The sequence below is a fragment of the Cyanistes caeruleus genome, chromosome 11 (genome assembly GCF_971803275.1).
Source record: "Cyanistes caeruleus chromosome 11, bCyaCae1.hap1.1, whole genome shotgun sequence".
Classification (NCBI taxonomy): Eukaryota; Metazoa; Chordata; class Aves; order Passeriformes; family Paridae; genus Cyanistes; species Cyanistes caeruleus.
Genome location: NC_141711.1, coordinates 15228024 through 15241659, shown reverse-complemented (window position 1 = coordinate 15241659; position 13636 = coordinate 15228024). Strand labels below are relative to the sequence as shown.

The 13636-nt window shown below is 38.1% G+C and overlaps 2 protein-coding genes across 5 annotated transcripts in view; one reads left to right on the top strand and one right to left on the bottom strand.

The window, feature by feature from the left end:
* Positions 1-10632, top strand: part of NEK4 (NIMA related kinase 4) — a 13902-nt gene extending 3270 nt beyond the window's left edge. For 2 of the 4 annotated variants that reach the window (XM_023935501.2, XM_023935503.2), the window contains exons 3-16: positions 958-1155; positions 2012-2119; positions 2799-2953; positions 3572-3713; positions 4559-4984; positions 5393-5446; positions 5670-5813; positions 6639-6764; positions 7106-7169; positions 7570-7676; positions 7788-7876; positions 8486-8691; positions 8822-8955; positions 9646-10632. In XM_023935501.2, the coding sequence (XP_023791269.2) occupies positions 958-1155; positions 2012-2119; positions 2799-2953; positions 3572-3713; positions 4559-4984; positions 5393-5446; positions 5670-5813; positions 6639-6764; positions 7106-7169; positions 7570-7676; positions 7788-7876; positions 8486-8691; positions 8822-8955; positions 9646-9738 (2046 nt within the window). In that variant the 3' untranslated portion in view covers positions 9739-10632. The remainder of the gene's footprint in view (positions 1-957; positions 1156-2011; positions 2120-2798; positions 2954-3571; positions 3714-4558; positions 4985-5392; positions 5447-5669; positions 5814-6638; positions 6765-7105; positions 7170-7569; positions 7677-7787; positions 7877-8485; positions 8692-8821; positions 8956-9645) is intronic. The other 2 variants (XM_023935502.2, XM_086845579.1) reach the window with 1 other exon arrangement.
* Positions 8961-13636, bottom strand: SPCS1 (signal peptidase complex subunit 1). The gene is made up of 4 exons (XM_086845583.1): positions 13569-13636; positions 12718-12777; positions 12310-12396; positions 8961-11389 (listed from the first exon to the last, which is right to left on the bottom strand). Exons 1-4 carry the CDS (start codon positions 13602-13604, stop codon positions 11267-11269), a joined length of 306 nt encoding a protein of 101 aa, XP_086701709.1. The 5' UTR covers positions 13605-13636; the 3' UTR covers positions 8961-11266.

The window sequence follows — 13636 nt, the reverse complement described above, 5'->3', positions numbered from 1 at the left end:
AATTTGACTTTATAGGTATTTAAAAATTCCAGCTAAGCTGCAGGCTTTTGGATTCCTGTTTGGCTGGGTTAGCATCTAAATACCGTGTTTATTAGTATATTAAAAACAGATTATTGCAGTCAAATTAACTATTTTAAGTAAGAAATTGCTGACATACTTTATGTCCGCACCTCTGTAGCACAGTAGACAGTGGTTACCTTTGGGGTGTTTGCAACTATCATCTGAAATGCTTCTCTGTTTTCAAAGTTAACATTAAATTTACAAAATGCATTTTTTTTGGAAAAAAAGCATATTTCAGAAGCATTTTGTATTCAGTCTTTTTATTGCTGTTTTTAATGGTAAATTTAGACTACTAATGCATTATTTCTATTGAGCTATATCCTACTCTTTTAAATTTGTAATTGGAGGTTATCAAACTTTAAAGGCAATTGTGACAGCAATAAAGACCAGATATAGATGTTAACATTAAAGAATAAGAAATTGGACAGAAAATTCTATCTAAAAGTTGGCTGTCACGGTCAAAAATACGCTAATTATGGGTATTGTCTGTTGTTTGTTATGACTAATTTTCTTCCCTGTTTACACAAAGCTCACATTGTAATTTCCTCTGAAATTTTTTTGGACTAAGACTGTCAAGAAATGAAAGCAGCAGAAAGTGAGTTACAGTCTTAACTTTACATTTTGATTTCCTCTTTTCTGCTGATTTACAAGGGCCATGCTTTTGGCTAAATTTGGTTAAAGTAGTGCCGAGTTTTAGGCCCTTGCATGTATCAGTCACTTTTAATGTTATTTCACCAATACTGCCTTAACAGGTCACTCCTGACCTTGAGAGTGATTTATGTTTCTTCCACTTCTGTGCTTTCTTTTTTTGACTTGTGTAATGAGATTTTACTTTTCAGTGTCAAAGAAGCAATTAGGAGTTAATTAACCTTATTAATGTGATTTTTTTCCCCCTAGTATTTACATGAAAAGCACATTCTACACAGAGATCTTAAAACTCAGAATATTTTCCTGACACGAACAAATATAATCAAAGTGGGAGACCTGGGAATAGCCAGAGTGTTGGAAAACCAATATGACATGGCCAACACACTCATAGGCACCCCATACTACATGAGCCCTGAACTCTTCTCTAACAAACCCTACAACTACAAGGTACAGTATGAAAATGTTATTTCTATTTTCTTAGGAACATTATTTTATTTGTCTGAGATCATTACAATATCTGTGGTTTTGAGTTTCTTATTGCTTCCAAGTGCTTCTAATCTTCCCAAAGACCAAACAAAAATCAGGAGAGAGATTTGTAGGAATGTTTGTTTCTGGAACTGTGTTTGGGAATTCATAGCACATGCTAAATTATCGCAGCCAAGGTGTTCAGCACGCTGCCTGTACTTCTCACAGCTGGAGAGATAGAGAATGGGAACAGAAGTATCAGTCTGTGTTAGAGACATGCACTTTCTGAATTTATTATATGCCAGACAGGAAGTTTTACACTCAAAAGTTGTATTAGAAATAACAGCAGCATTAAAAAACAACCCAAAAAAAGGAAAGGGAAATTTTAATGAGAGGAATAAGCAGTGTTGTTGTGAATTTAAAACAGAACAAAGCAAATATGTTCAGCTCTTGCTGTAAACCACACACACCATAAATATGAGTGTCTGCAATGAGCAAGAGCTTAGAGGGGAGCTTCTTCCAATGAAAAATCAAGATTTTTCATTTACAGTTAGGATGGATATTGTACTAAGAAAGGAAACAAGCCACTCTCCCCCCAAAGATAGCTAATTTCTACACTTCCTTTTGGGAAAATATGGGGATGTTTGTAAGAAAATAGTTCACTTGATCAAAATTAAAAATGGAAGAGTAAGACTGAAGCCAAAAGTTTGCAATGGAATTTGTCTTAATTAGCTTAGTGCCATTAAAGGCCTCTTTGAAAGCAGTTAACTAAGTCCAAAGATAAAACTTGTGTAACCAATAAGAAGTTTCCAAACATTTTCTCTTCCCCTTTTTTCAGTCTGATGTTTGGGCCTTGGGCTGCTGTGTTTATGAAATGGCAACACTGAAACACGCCTTCAATGCTAAGGACATGAATTCCTTGGCTTACCGAATTATTGAAGGGAAGGTAAAAACTCCTGTTTTCTTATGTGTGCTTAGATTTTCTAGCTAGAAATTGAGATTATCTTCTCTAATCAGAAATATTTCATGGAGTTAAAAATACTTGCATGTAATATACACCATCATATGTAAGACTGTTGTTTCATGGTGGTGGATGATGTGATATCAGACCAAGGGAATTATTCCCTTGCAGATATGGCTAGAGTTTCTCATTATCTCATAATGTAATGAATATACCAATTAATTTTCAAAGTCCTGAGATGACTTTCTTAATTTGCTTCTGGTTTTCATTATGATGGTGACTGGTTTTGCATAAACATTGTATAAATATTAAATTACTGTGTGATGCCATTTTCCTTTCATGGACAATTAGCTTATTTAAGTGTCTTCTTGCTTTGGCATATAATGAAGTTAATATGGATTTCTTTTTTATAATTTAAGCCTATTTACAGAACTTCTATTGTTCATATTAATAGTTAGGAGCAGTTCTTAGACACATAGTTGGAATTTCAGTATTTTGTTTATTATTAAGCAGTTGGGCAACTTCTAGCATTTGAATAATGAGTCTATTTTTTTATACAATTTTTTTTATGTAGCTGACCATAATGGTCACAAATAAACATTGTAGCAGTAGCCCCTGTTGATGAATATATTAAATAATATCAGGCTTCCCTTTCCTTTCACAGCTGCCACCCATGCCAAAGGATTACAGCCCACAGCTGGTAGAAATAATACAAACTATGCTCAATAAAAAACCTGAGGAAAGACCTAGTGTGAAAAGCATCCTGAGACAGCCATATATCAAACAACAGATTTCTTTGTTTCTGGAAGCCACAAAGGCGTAAGACATTTTCATTTGAGGGATTCTCTGCAAAATATTCATGTTATAGTAGTCTTTTTTTAACAACTTTTCCTGGGTTTTGCAGCAGGATAAAGTAAATTTTGTTATGTGCAGCTACAAAGCATATGAACATGAGTTTCTTTGAATTCTTTGAAAAATGTGAGGGAATTAGAATGGAAAATATTTTTTTCTGCAAATTCAGAATAAAACTTTGTAGTGCTTAGAAATACAGAATTGGTAGAAAACACACACCATTCCATATGGTTCTTGAGGCCATTTATCATCTGGGAGTTGAAAAACCAAGTTCCTTTTGATATACACTGATAAAGTTATTTTTCTTTGTCAAGTTTAGTCAGTTATTTTACTGCTTCCAGATAGAATTGACATTGGTGCTCTGCAGAACAAGTGTATATTGCTGGCAGAGTCTGAATTGTGTTTTTAAGCTCCTTTTCTAGAATTGAAAATAAGAGTATTGTGCATAGTATCTGGTACTCTTCATATGAAAGCTCTTCAGTAGAGTGGGTTTTTTGGTTTTTTTTTTTAATTAGTATAATCTAGAGAAATATTTTAGGACCTTGTTGATGGTGATTGAATGAGCAACTTCCATTTTCTTTACAGGAAAGCTGCTAGAAATCATAAGAAAACAGTGAATTCTAAGCCTAAAGACCCTTGTTCTGTCGTCTCAGCAAAGAATGAATCTCAGAGCAGGAATGTTACACACCAAAACCACTCCTCTGAGCAAGCTAGAAAATACAAAGTTGTAAGATACTGGGGTTTTTTACCTTCAAAAAAAGCCAACAAAACCTAAATCCCTCTTGCTTTTTCTAGATAAGCATCTCAGTTTTATAAGTGCCTGGAGCATGCCTGAGAATATTAGATCTGAATTCAAGCAATGTGTAATATTCATATTAGGGAAGGAATTATTTTTAGATAAGAGTGGAAGTAATTAAACAGCTGTGGATCAGGGAAGCTAATTGCAATATCTATAAGATGTTAAGTAAACAATACCTGGTTTTATGTGAGTTACTCTTGGAGTATTTGGGATTAAATAATTTTTCAAATATTTTATGATAAGTGGTAATATTTTTTTCCAATGAAAAGCATATATTTATAAACTAATTATAGTCACAACCAAAATTGTTTATTGTTAAACTTTTTTTCCAGTGGTTAGAACAAACCTTTTGTAATGGCTAATCTTGTGCGTGTTTTTTGTTTTCTGTAATATGTCTGCTGTTCTGGGTTTGAGCTTTCAATGTTAAAATACTGAATGTATGTGGTGAAGCACATCCTAAAAGCTCTTGGTGCTTGTTCCTCCCTTAGGGAAGATCCAAGAGAGCACAACTTCTCTTTCATGGTCCTGGTGAAGAGTAGGTGTACTCCATGTGTATAAACCAATACCTGAAAGAGGTCATTTGCAAATCTGAATTTCTTTAAAAACGTGGATTTTGACTTTTTTGAGGCTCCTAATCTGTTATTGATCAGAATATCCTTTCAGTTTATGTGCTCTGGTGTGTTCTTGGTTTTCCTTAGATGCTTAGAGAATTCTTTCATTTGTGTGTAAAACCCAAAAGCTAACGACTTTTAATTTTTTTCTTTTAATCCTAGGATGTAGAAGATTGCGTCACCAAATGTAAAGCCACCAAATTTTGTCCCTCAGAGAAACCAGCTGTTGAGTTGGAAAGAAAACCAAGCAAAAGCAATCTGACCAGCTTGGGAGACTCCATAGCTACCGTCAGTGGAGTGAACATTGATGTCTCCATGTCAGAGAGGATGAAGTGTGGAAGGGAGAAGCGTGGCAGTGAGAGTATTCCAGAGAAGAATAAAGCAAAGCATTTACATGTTCCAGGCCATTCTAAAATAACATCTAATAACCCACCAATTAAGGAAGATGGACAACAGCAAAGAGCAAAACAGGCTTTTAAAGCTGAAAGTATTGAGTCTCAGCCATCTTCTGTTGATTCTGTAGAAGATGATGATGACACTTTGAAACTACTGCAGCCTGTATCAAAAGACCAAAAGCAAACTGAGCTGGTAATGCATTATTTATTTGGAATAGAGTTAACCATTGGCCAGCTTTTACAATTTACAGAGCTTCTGCACATGTTTTTCTGTCAAAGTAGGATGTTGCTGATGTGATTACTGAGATTCTTAAGTAGTTAGTTAGGAGCATTATGTTCAGATTTGCAAAGGCAATATGGTTGAAGTAGTTTTGGGGTTGCATCTGTCTAGATTGTTGGAATTCTGTTTTTACAGGGGAAAAAATTTTGGTTTTCCAGCTGACAACAGAGAGGGTAAGAATAGTTTTGTAACTTTTGTTCTATGTTGTAAATAGGCCTGAATGATCTTGATTTGGATTTGGGGACTAATGGTGGTGATTGGCCTCTCACTGCAATTTAGTCTACCATGAGATTTTTAATGAGAAATAATTATTTGTTGCAGAGCTTGGATTCTACTGAAAAGCTGCTTGCACCCTTTGTTCCCGCTGTAATTCAAGTAAGTGTCCGTCTTTGAAGGCTTAGTAGTTAATGATGCTGATACAACAGATATTTTATCTCTGAAGTAAGAATTTATTGTGGTTGTACCTGTGCTATGTTAAGGTGGTTGCAGTCCAAGTAGTAAAGTGGCCTGTTTTGGTTTTGGGGTTTTTTTAAGTGTTTTTGTATAAATCTGGGAATGACAAGTCTGCGTTTTTTTAAAAAATGCTTTTACTTATTAGGATGATGTCAGTCATGGAGCTTCAGGAGATGTTCAGGGAAAAATGACCTTCCACATACAGCCTCACAGCTCTGTCAATGAACCCTCTCTCTCACAGCAGCAGCAGCAGCAGAAGAGAGAACTTGCTGAAGGCTGCTCGGAGAAGGTGCAGATACTTGAAAAATACTTCTCCTCTTTCCTTTAAGACTCCTGTGTTTTTCCTCTTTAAACGTGGGACCTTTTTTCTAAAAAAGGGTGGGTGTTTTAATGCTGTTCTTGTTTCATGTGTGTCTGTATAACTTCAGTGGTAACAAATGCAGATCACTGAAGGTGACTGTTAGAAGCAGCCTGAGTAAATATTTGAAAATCCCCATACCTCACAGGGATGAGATGGGTGTACCAGATGGGCTGTGCCTTTACTGGGTTGCATTCTTTCCTAGGAAATTCCATTAGGACACTTGTTTGTGACTACAAGTCGGTATCTTTGTGGAATAGGCTACTTGTGGTGGGTAGTGGTTTAGTAGTGCTTTAGAACAGATGAGTGATGGCTGCCCTGAGCTTCTGAGTGCAAACTGTAGGAAGAAAATCTTGGCATGCACACAGGATAGAGCTCCTGTCAGTTCTTCCACACTGAGCAGGGAGGTTTCTTTGAGGAAAGGCAAAAGGCTAGAGAAAGGGGTGACTGGTGACTGATAACCTGGTTTTCTTTTTGGGTTTTGCTATTTAGGGGTGGGGACAGTTGTTGCAAAGGCCTTGGCTGAAAAATAGTCTGGGAGGAGGGGGGATAAGATGTCAGGATGGAAAGAAGGGAAATGGATACAAGCAGAGATGTAGAGAAGGAAGGGTCAAACTGGGAGATGTGAAGAGATTACAGTAGGATTCAAAATCTCTGGCATTCAGCTGTACCATGCAAAAATGTCTTCTAGATTACAGAGTACTTAAACTTTAAATAATAAAAAAGTAATAAATTATTGCCTACTTCTCTGTCAAGTTCAGAGCAGTTTCTCCTCGGCCTCTACCTGTTCCTTCTGATGTGACCGCAAAGACAGCCCAGAGGGTTGCAGAGCCCTCTGAGCCTACAGATAGTGCCAAACCCATCCAAGCAGCCATTCCAAAGGTTAGTGATGAAAACTGCCTGCTTGCTTTTGTCTCATTCCTTCTGAGCAGTGCTTTCCCTAAGTGTGTGCACAGTGAGTAAAGAAATGTGTAGTAGCTTCCTGCCTCAGGGGAAGCCCTGCTCAGTGTGGGATGAGCCTTGCTGAGCCTTGGAGGTCAGAAGCCCCTTTTCTAGAGTTCAGACTGGTCACATTTAAGACAGTTTTGTAATAAATAATTAAGCATTAAATAATAGCTCCCTCTCCCATATAAATTGAAAAGGATTTTTTGCTTAATAGGCGATTAGAAAACAAAAGCCATAATGGTGATTGCAAATTAATATCAAATTAACTTCCTTTGAAGGAGCGGCCCTTGTCAGCAAGAGAACGGAGGAGGCTGAAACAGTCTCGGGAGATGCTTCCCTCTGGTAATTTTTATGTTTACATGTTAACAGTTTATGTGTAAGCAGGCTAATAACTTCTTCATGAAGAAATGACAACTTCTTGCCTGTTCTTCACTGCCATCTTCAGAATGGTGCACTAAGGGGCTAGTTCTGTGTTAAATAAGAAGTTCTGTTAACATGTCTGTATTTTTCTGCTTTTTAGTTATGTTCAATTGTGTTCTGTGTTGACAATTTATCTTTGCAATGTACATGAAATGTAGAATATTCCTTTTCAGACAGAAGTTTCAGTGTTTTCTATTAGCAAAATACCTACCTCCCTGCCTGCCTTCTGCTAGGCAATAGATTTTTTTCTTGCATGAGCATGGAACTAATTCAGAATACACACAGCTTAGTTGTAAATATTTTCAAAATGTCATCCTTCCAGTGGTTCCAGCGAGACAGGCATTAAATGGTGCGGTAGTTGAAGCGAAGTCACTTGTGGAAAATTGTGTTAAAGTTCCCCAGTCCTCATCGGATCCCAGTATTTCTCAGGTAAACTTTGTCAAAAGAATTGCTTCCATGTAGGAACAGTAATTTATGCCACTATATTGCTGAATTACTTTCAGCTATTAGAATATTTTTATTTATTCCCTCTTCCCTTAGGGAAAGAGAGAAGCCCATTGCCTGTCTGATGACGAGCTAAGCTCTTCCACAAGCTCTACAGACAAGTCTGATGGTGATTCCAAGGAGAAGTAAGGATTTTGTTTAATACTGTGCCAGACTGGACCTTGACTTGGAGTGTAAAAAAATGGCTTTCACACTTTATCTCTGCATAGTGAGTGATTGAAGAAGTATGTGATGCATAAGAGGAAAACAGCCCCATGTAATTCTTGTGCCTCTGTAACTCTTTCCATGCTGAACTTTCTGGGCTACGGGATTGTTTACTTCTGATTTTGTGAACTGTAGCTTCCCAGGAAACCAATCTTCCAGCACCAAAGGACATCTACTTTCAGGATGCATTAAAAGTACAAATTAAAAAGTGCCAATATGCTTCCTTTCCACTGTAAATGAGGCTGAATTTATCTCTGATTTCTGCCAGTGTAAGCAGCTTTCAAAAGATGCAATTTGTTGCATTACCAGTCAGCAGTAGCCAGTAGGATTGTGGAGTTTTGCAGTGACCAGGCTCTGAGCCTTTGTTAGAAGAAATAGTGCTGATGTTGCTATTGATAAAACTACATCACAACAAAGAATATAACATGGAATACTTACTAGGGCCTCAATAAACTCATCTCACGCCCTTGGAATGTAGAGTGGAAGTTGCATTATGATGGTGACTGAATTATTTCTTCCTTCTCTCCCAGGAAAAGCAGTGTGAATGAAATGAATGACTTAGTGCAGCTGATGACATGGACACTGAAAATGGACTCCAAGGAGAACTCTGAGTGCTGTGTAACCTCAACCCCAGCCCCAGAGTTTAAACTTCATAGAAAATATCGAGACACTTTGATTTTGCATGGAAAATCACCTGATGAATCAGAGGAATTAAAAATGGAAGAGATTCCTTCAGGTCTGTTGCTCTGGGATTCTGTGGTAATACTTAAGAGTCATCCCATATTCTTTTGCAGAACATGAAAATTGTCTGTACTGAAAGTAATTACTACTGTACTGATTTTTTGATTGTATTTTATTTTTAATAGATATGTTATTGGTCCCTTACAAGATTAGGAGAATGGTTGAAATCCTGAGATCTGATGTGGTGCAAGGATTGGGAGTGAAACTTCTTGAGAAGGTGTACAGAATCATGGAAGAAGATGACGAAGCAAAAAGAGAGGTGAATGTCTTTCATAATAAAATGGTTTAATTTCTTTATAAACCTAGATAAACAAGCAGGATCATTACCCTATTGTGATAGGGTAAACCTTGATTCCAGAAAGTCTTTATGTAGCCATGGGCAGGCAAGGACCTAATAATATTGTAATTTTTACTCTTGAGTTTGATTCTAGGTGTAGATTATGTTCAACTGCAACTTCTTCAGAAACCATCAAAGCTTTAGAATTGTACCATGGTCCCTGAGTTTGGAGGAGGTGTGAGGGATGCAAATAATTTTACTCTGTGCTGTTTCTCCAGTAATAATTTCTTTTCTCAAATTTTTCCCTTCAGATTACTTGCCTTATGCCCCTTATGTCCAAAATAAGAAATAATTTAACATCAATGCTTAATAAAGGTGAATGACAAATACCTCCAGCTCCTTTGATTCAGAACTTGGTTACACTTACCCAGGCAGTATTTGTTTGTAATCTGCGATGATCTTGTATTTTAAATTTTTGGGTGGCATTTGAATGTCTCATGCTTTTAGACAACAACCATGTTCATTTTTTTTCTCTCTCACCTACATTTCCAAGCTTCACATGCTTCTTTCAGCTGATTGCTTAGGTATTTTTTTGTTAATATTTTGGTAGTTTCTGTTTTTTTTCAATGCCAGTAAATGTTGTGGGTTTTGTTCTGTGTGTATTCTCAACAGCTGCAGTTGCGGGAGCACATGGGAGACAAGTACATAAGTTACAGTGCGAAGGCTCGGCACCTGAAATTCCTTGAGGAAAATGTGAAGCTCTGACCAGAATCTTTTTCTTGGAGAAAAGAACTGTTTTCTAGCTCCTTTGATAGACTGGATCAGCTTACAAAGCACATTTATCCATTGATCTCCTTTGCTGGAATAAGGAGGTGAACTTGCAGAAAATGTTACAGTTTGTAGTAATATTTTTCATGTTAAAATGTGAACCAGGCTAACAGTTTCTCAGAAGAGAAGCTGTTTAGTTTAGTTTTTAGTCCCTTAAAAAGTTGCTTTTCATAGATGCAAATAGGGCTGGATACCAAGTTTTGTATACTAAGGAGTGTCAAAAAAAATTATGTTCTGGTTTGAATTTGTGATAGCAAAAAAAGGTTTTTGGTGTGGGGTCTCATACTAAGTACAAAACAAAATCTTTGCCAAGGCTCTGATGTGGTAAACTATAATCTATTACATCAGATTGTTCTCAAAAATTAGCATGAAGAGACAATTACTAATTTTTGTGGAACTCGAGGTCTTTAGGTTGTGTAAACTGCCAAGTCCAAGTGCTGAAGGGGGCGGTTGTACTGCCTGTAAAGAGAGACTTTGTTCTTGTGTTTTGTTGCTGAGACAGTCACCAAGGTGGGGGAAACAATTTGGTAACTGGTTAAAATAAGTCTGAAAATGTCTGAAAGGAATGCAGCCATGGTTACTATGGTCCCAGCTGGAGAAATCCCTTTGCCTTACAAATACTAATTCCTTTTAGGAATGAAAGTGCCCAAGACCAGAATCACTTAGGGAAAATATAAAATACTTATTTCTCTTTGTTTGCATCCAGAGTGTCTTGCTACAGCCCCCAGACATTGTTGTGTACCATCTGTTTTCCCACAGGAAAAGCACATGTTTTTTAAACAATAAAGAAGTCAAAGGGAATTGAATTTGTAAAATAAAATTATAAATTAACAACTTGTCTATTTTCCTGCCTGTAGCTAAAATACTGTAACCTCCAGCAGCTCTGAGGGAGCTTTCTGACATGACAGTAGTAAAATAAAATGCCTTTACCTATGGATCCTGCTGCTTCTCACACACTATATGCTCAAGTCACAATGTTTCAAGAGCTATTCTTACTTGTTTTTCCAAGGGAAATTTATTTTAAACAAAAACTGGCCCTCTGCACAGTTATTTTCAGGTCTGTGGGGTTTGTACCATTTCACAGTATTTGTTACAACCAGGCACTACTGACAGCTTGTTTTACACACAGGTAGAAATATTTCAGCAGAAGTCCAGCTGTTTATTATCTTTTCAGCTATGGCAACAGATTAACTAGAATTCATTTGACTCACTGTGCTCCTTTTTGGTGAAATACTTGAGGTCTGACCGCCAGTAACCTTCTGAAGTTAATCCCCCCTTCCCTGTATTCCCAAGGACTTCCCTGAAATTCCAGACCCAATTTCCAGCCTTCATGCTCCCTGCAGAGCTTGGTTGTATACAAAGTACTAACAAAAAAACCTACCCAAACACTAAGCCAAAGAAGTATTTCTCAGTGGAAATTAATTTAACAAAAATTAACAAAGTAACAACTTGGAAACCATAATTTTTAGCTTTTAGAATGTCTCTTTGGCTTCCTGTCTGCTGCCTTCTTCTCTTCTGTGCCTGACTCCTGGACAGGCAGCCACTTGAGGGGATTGCGGCGGTACATGGGCCACGGAGGGAGTGTCAGCTGAGGGCAAAGGAATGGAGTCAGAACATGGACATCAAGATGCTAAAGAGCTGTTCTGTACAGCTTCTTAGGAATATCTTAATCCCTAATTATCTATTAGTCCTAATACAACTCATAAAATTTCATATACATTTACAGTTTGCGTTCCAAGTCGTGCTTAAGTATATGACTAAAGCATCCCAGGCTCTTGCAAGGAGGAGGACAGCACCCCCTCTGAGGAAAGAAGGACACCCCTGGACTCCTGAGGTGACAGCAGCATCCCAGCACCTCCCACACTGAACTGAGACCCTCCCCTTGCCTGGCATCACTGGTAAGTAACTGCAACCAGGCTGACTTGGGGATGTTTAAGTAAGGAGCAGATGGATGATGATGCTAGAGAATTATAGGGGCTTTTCAACAGTGCACTGTGTGTGTGTCTTGAGTAGTGATTGGTCAAATCATGCTGTATCTGAACGCTTGAAAGGTATAAGAACCACATGTATAACTGGATTGGGAGTGCCCCAATACGAATGGGACACTTCTCATGCATGGAAAAGGAATTACTCCTGAAATTCCATATTCTGCCTCCTTGTCTCTCTCCTCAGGGCAGGGAACAGCTGCAAGATTGTCATGACACTGCAGAGAAAGCCTCCTTGTCTTTTCTGTTACCAGTGCTGTCAGCTGAACTTGACTTCAACTTTTACTGAAGTGAAAAATGAACTCAAAAGTGGTATTAAATTGCAAAAATTCTGCTAGCATTTTAAAAAAAGAACTTAATGGGCTGCTAAGCACTTTATACAGATCAAAGGAAGCACAAATATGTATTAATAAATCTGAATTGCATAGCAAGCATTAGTCTGTCCTGACAGCCCCTCAGTTTAGCAATTATTCCAGATTAAGCAGTGAATGTATTTTTTGGTTTAGGGAAAAAACATTCTTACCAAACATGATAAAGCAAATCCAGCCATAACTATGTAGACAGTCCATCCAAACTGTTCAGTGATGTACCCGTAGATGAAACCAATTACCTGGAAAAACAAATATTTTAAAAAATCAAACTTTAAATGAAGAAAAACATTTTCCCCCACCATGACGTGATTAAGTTGCAGGGGGTGGATTTAGGTAGAAAAATACAGGTTATTCAAAAGCACAGTTCATGCATCTTTTTAATCTTTTCAAAATTGCAGGCCAATGAGGAAAGTAAAAGATAGGAGGAAGAAAAGTTTTAATCCATGACAGCCCCTCTTTGTTTAAAGCTTTTAGTGACCCCAAACAATAAGAAAAATATTTATAATATCAGAAAATAAAATAGTCTTTTATGTTCTCACCCACTGGTCTACTATACTTACTGCAGAAACAAGAATGATTCCTTGAAAAATCTGTTCTGCTAATTTTTGGCCCTTGTAGTCCTGTGGAAAGAGACGTTTTAGTCAGTTACTCAAAACAAAGATTTGCCCACTTAACTCTTTCAGGTTAGATCCTACAGTCTACCTGACCATGGGTTCTCAGTGTTTTTGTTCAACTTTCAAACCAGATTGGAATTATTTTTCTTACAGTGGCTGAAAACACCTCCTCTGCAGGCTTGACCACATCACCTAGAAACAGAAGCAAGCACTGTCTGATATGGGTAAGTGCAATGCAAGTTCAAAATATCACTGTAGTCACCTTAACATCACTAAAAGCTGTATCACCACAGAAGAGAGTGTGCCCAAGAGGGTGTGTGTGGCACCTGTGTTTTTGGCTGACAGACAAATATCTGGATTTATTCCTCCGCTAGGTGACCCTGCTTTGGATTAGGATGATCTCCACTGGTTCCTTCCAAACCAAACAAATCTATGTTTGCATGACATTAAAAGTCGTGGCTCTCTGGGAGCACAAGCTGCCCTCTGTCCGTCCACAGCAGAGGCAGAAAAGCACAGAGAGGCTTCCCTTACCTAGCTGCGAAATACCTTCTTTTACGGCATGAGAGTCCCAGCTCCCAGGTCAAAAACCGGAATTACATGGATTCATCCTGCATCCCTCTAGCCGTGCCTCTATCTATCTATCTATCTATCTATCTATCTATCTATCTATCTATCTATCTATCTATCTATGATGCCAAGATCGCGCTGAGCCTGCGCCCACCCGTGTCGCCGTGCGGGCAGGGGACATTAAACCCGCGCCCGGCCGTGTCGCCCGCAGCGTCCCGCTGGGGCCCTACCATCTGCGTGGGGATGGAGCGGAACACGCTCAGCATGGCGGCGGCGCTTCTCCGGCTTCTTCCCGTTC

Bases quoted from the DNA above. Each gene is read 5' to 3' on its own strand.
- SPCS1 (XM_086845583.1), bottom strand. From the start codon at position 13,604: ATGCTGAGCGTGTTCCGCTCCATCCCCACGCAGATG. The intron at 12,778-13,568 runs GTAGGGCCCCAG...CTCTTTCCACAG, and splicing joins GCTCCATCCCCACGCAGATG to GACTACAAGGGCCAAAAATT. The intron at 12,397-12,717 runs GTAAGTATAGTA...TTGTTTTTCCAG, and splicing joins GAATCATTCTTGTTTCTGCA to GTAATTGGTTTCATCTACGG.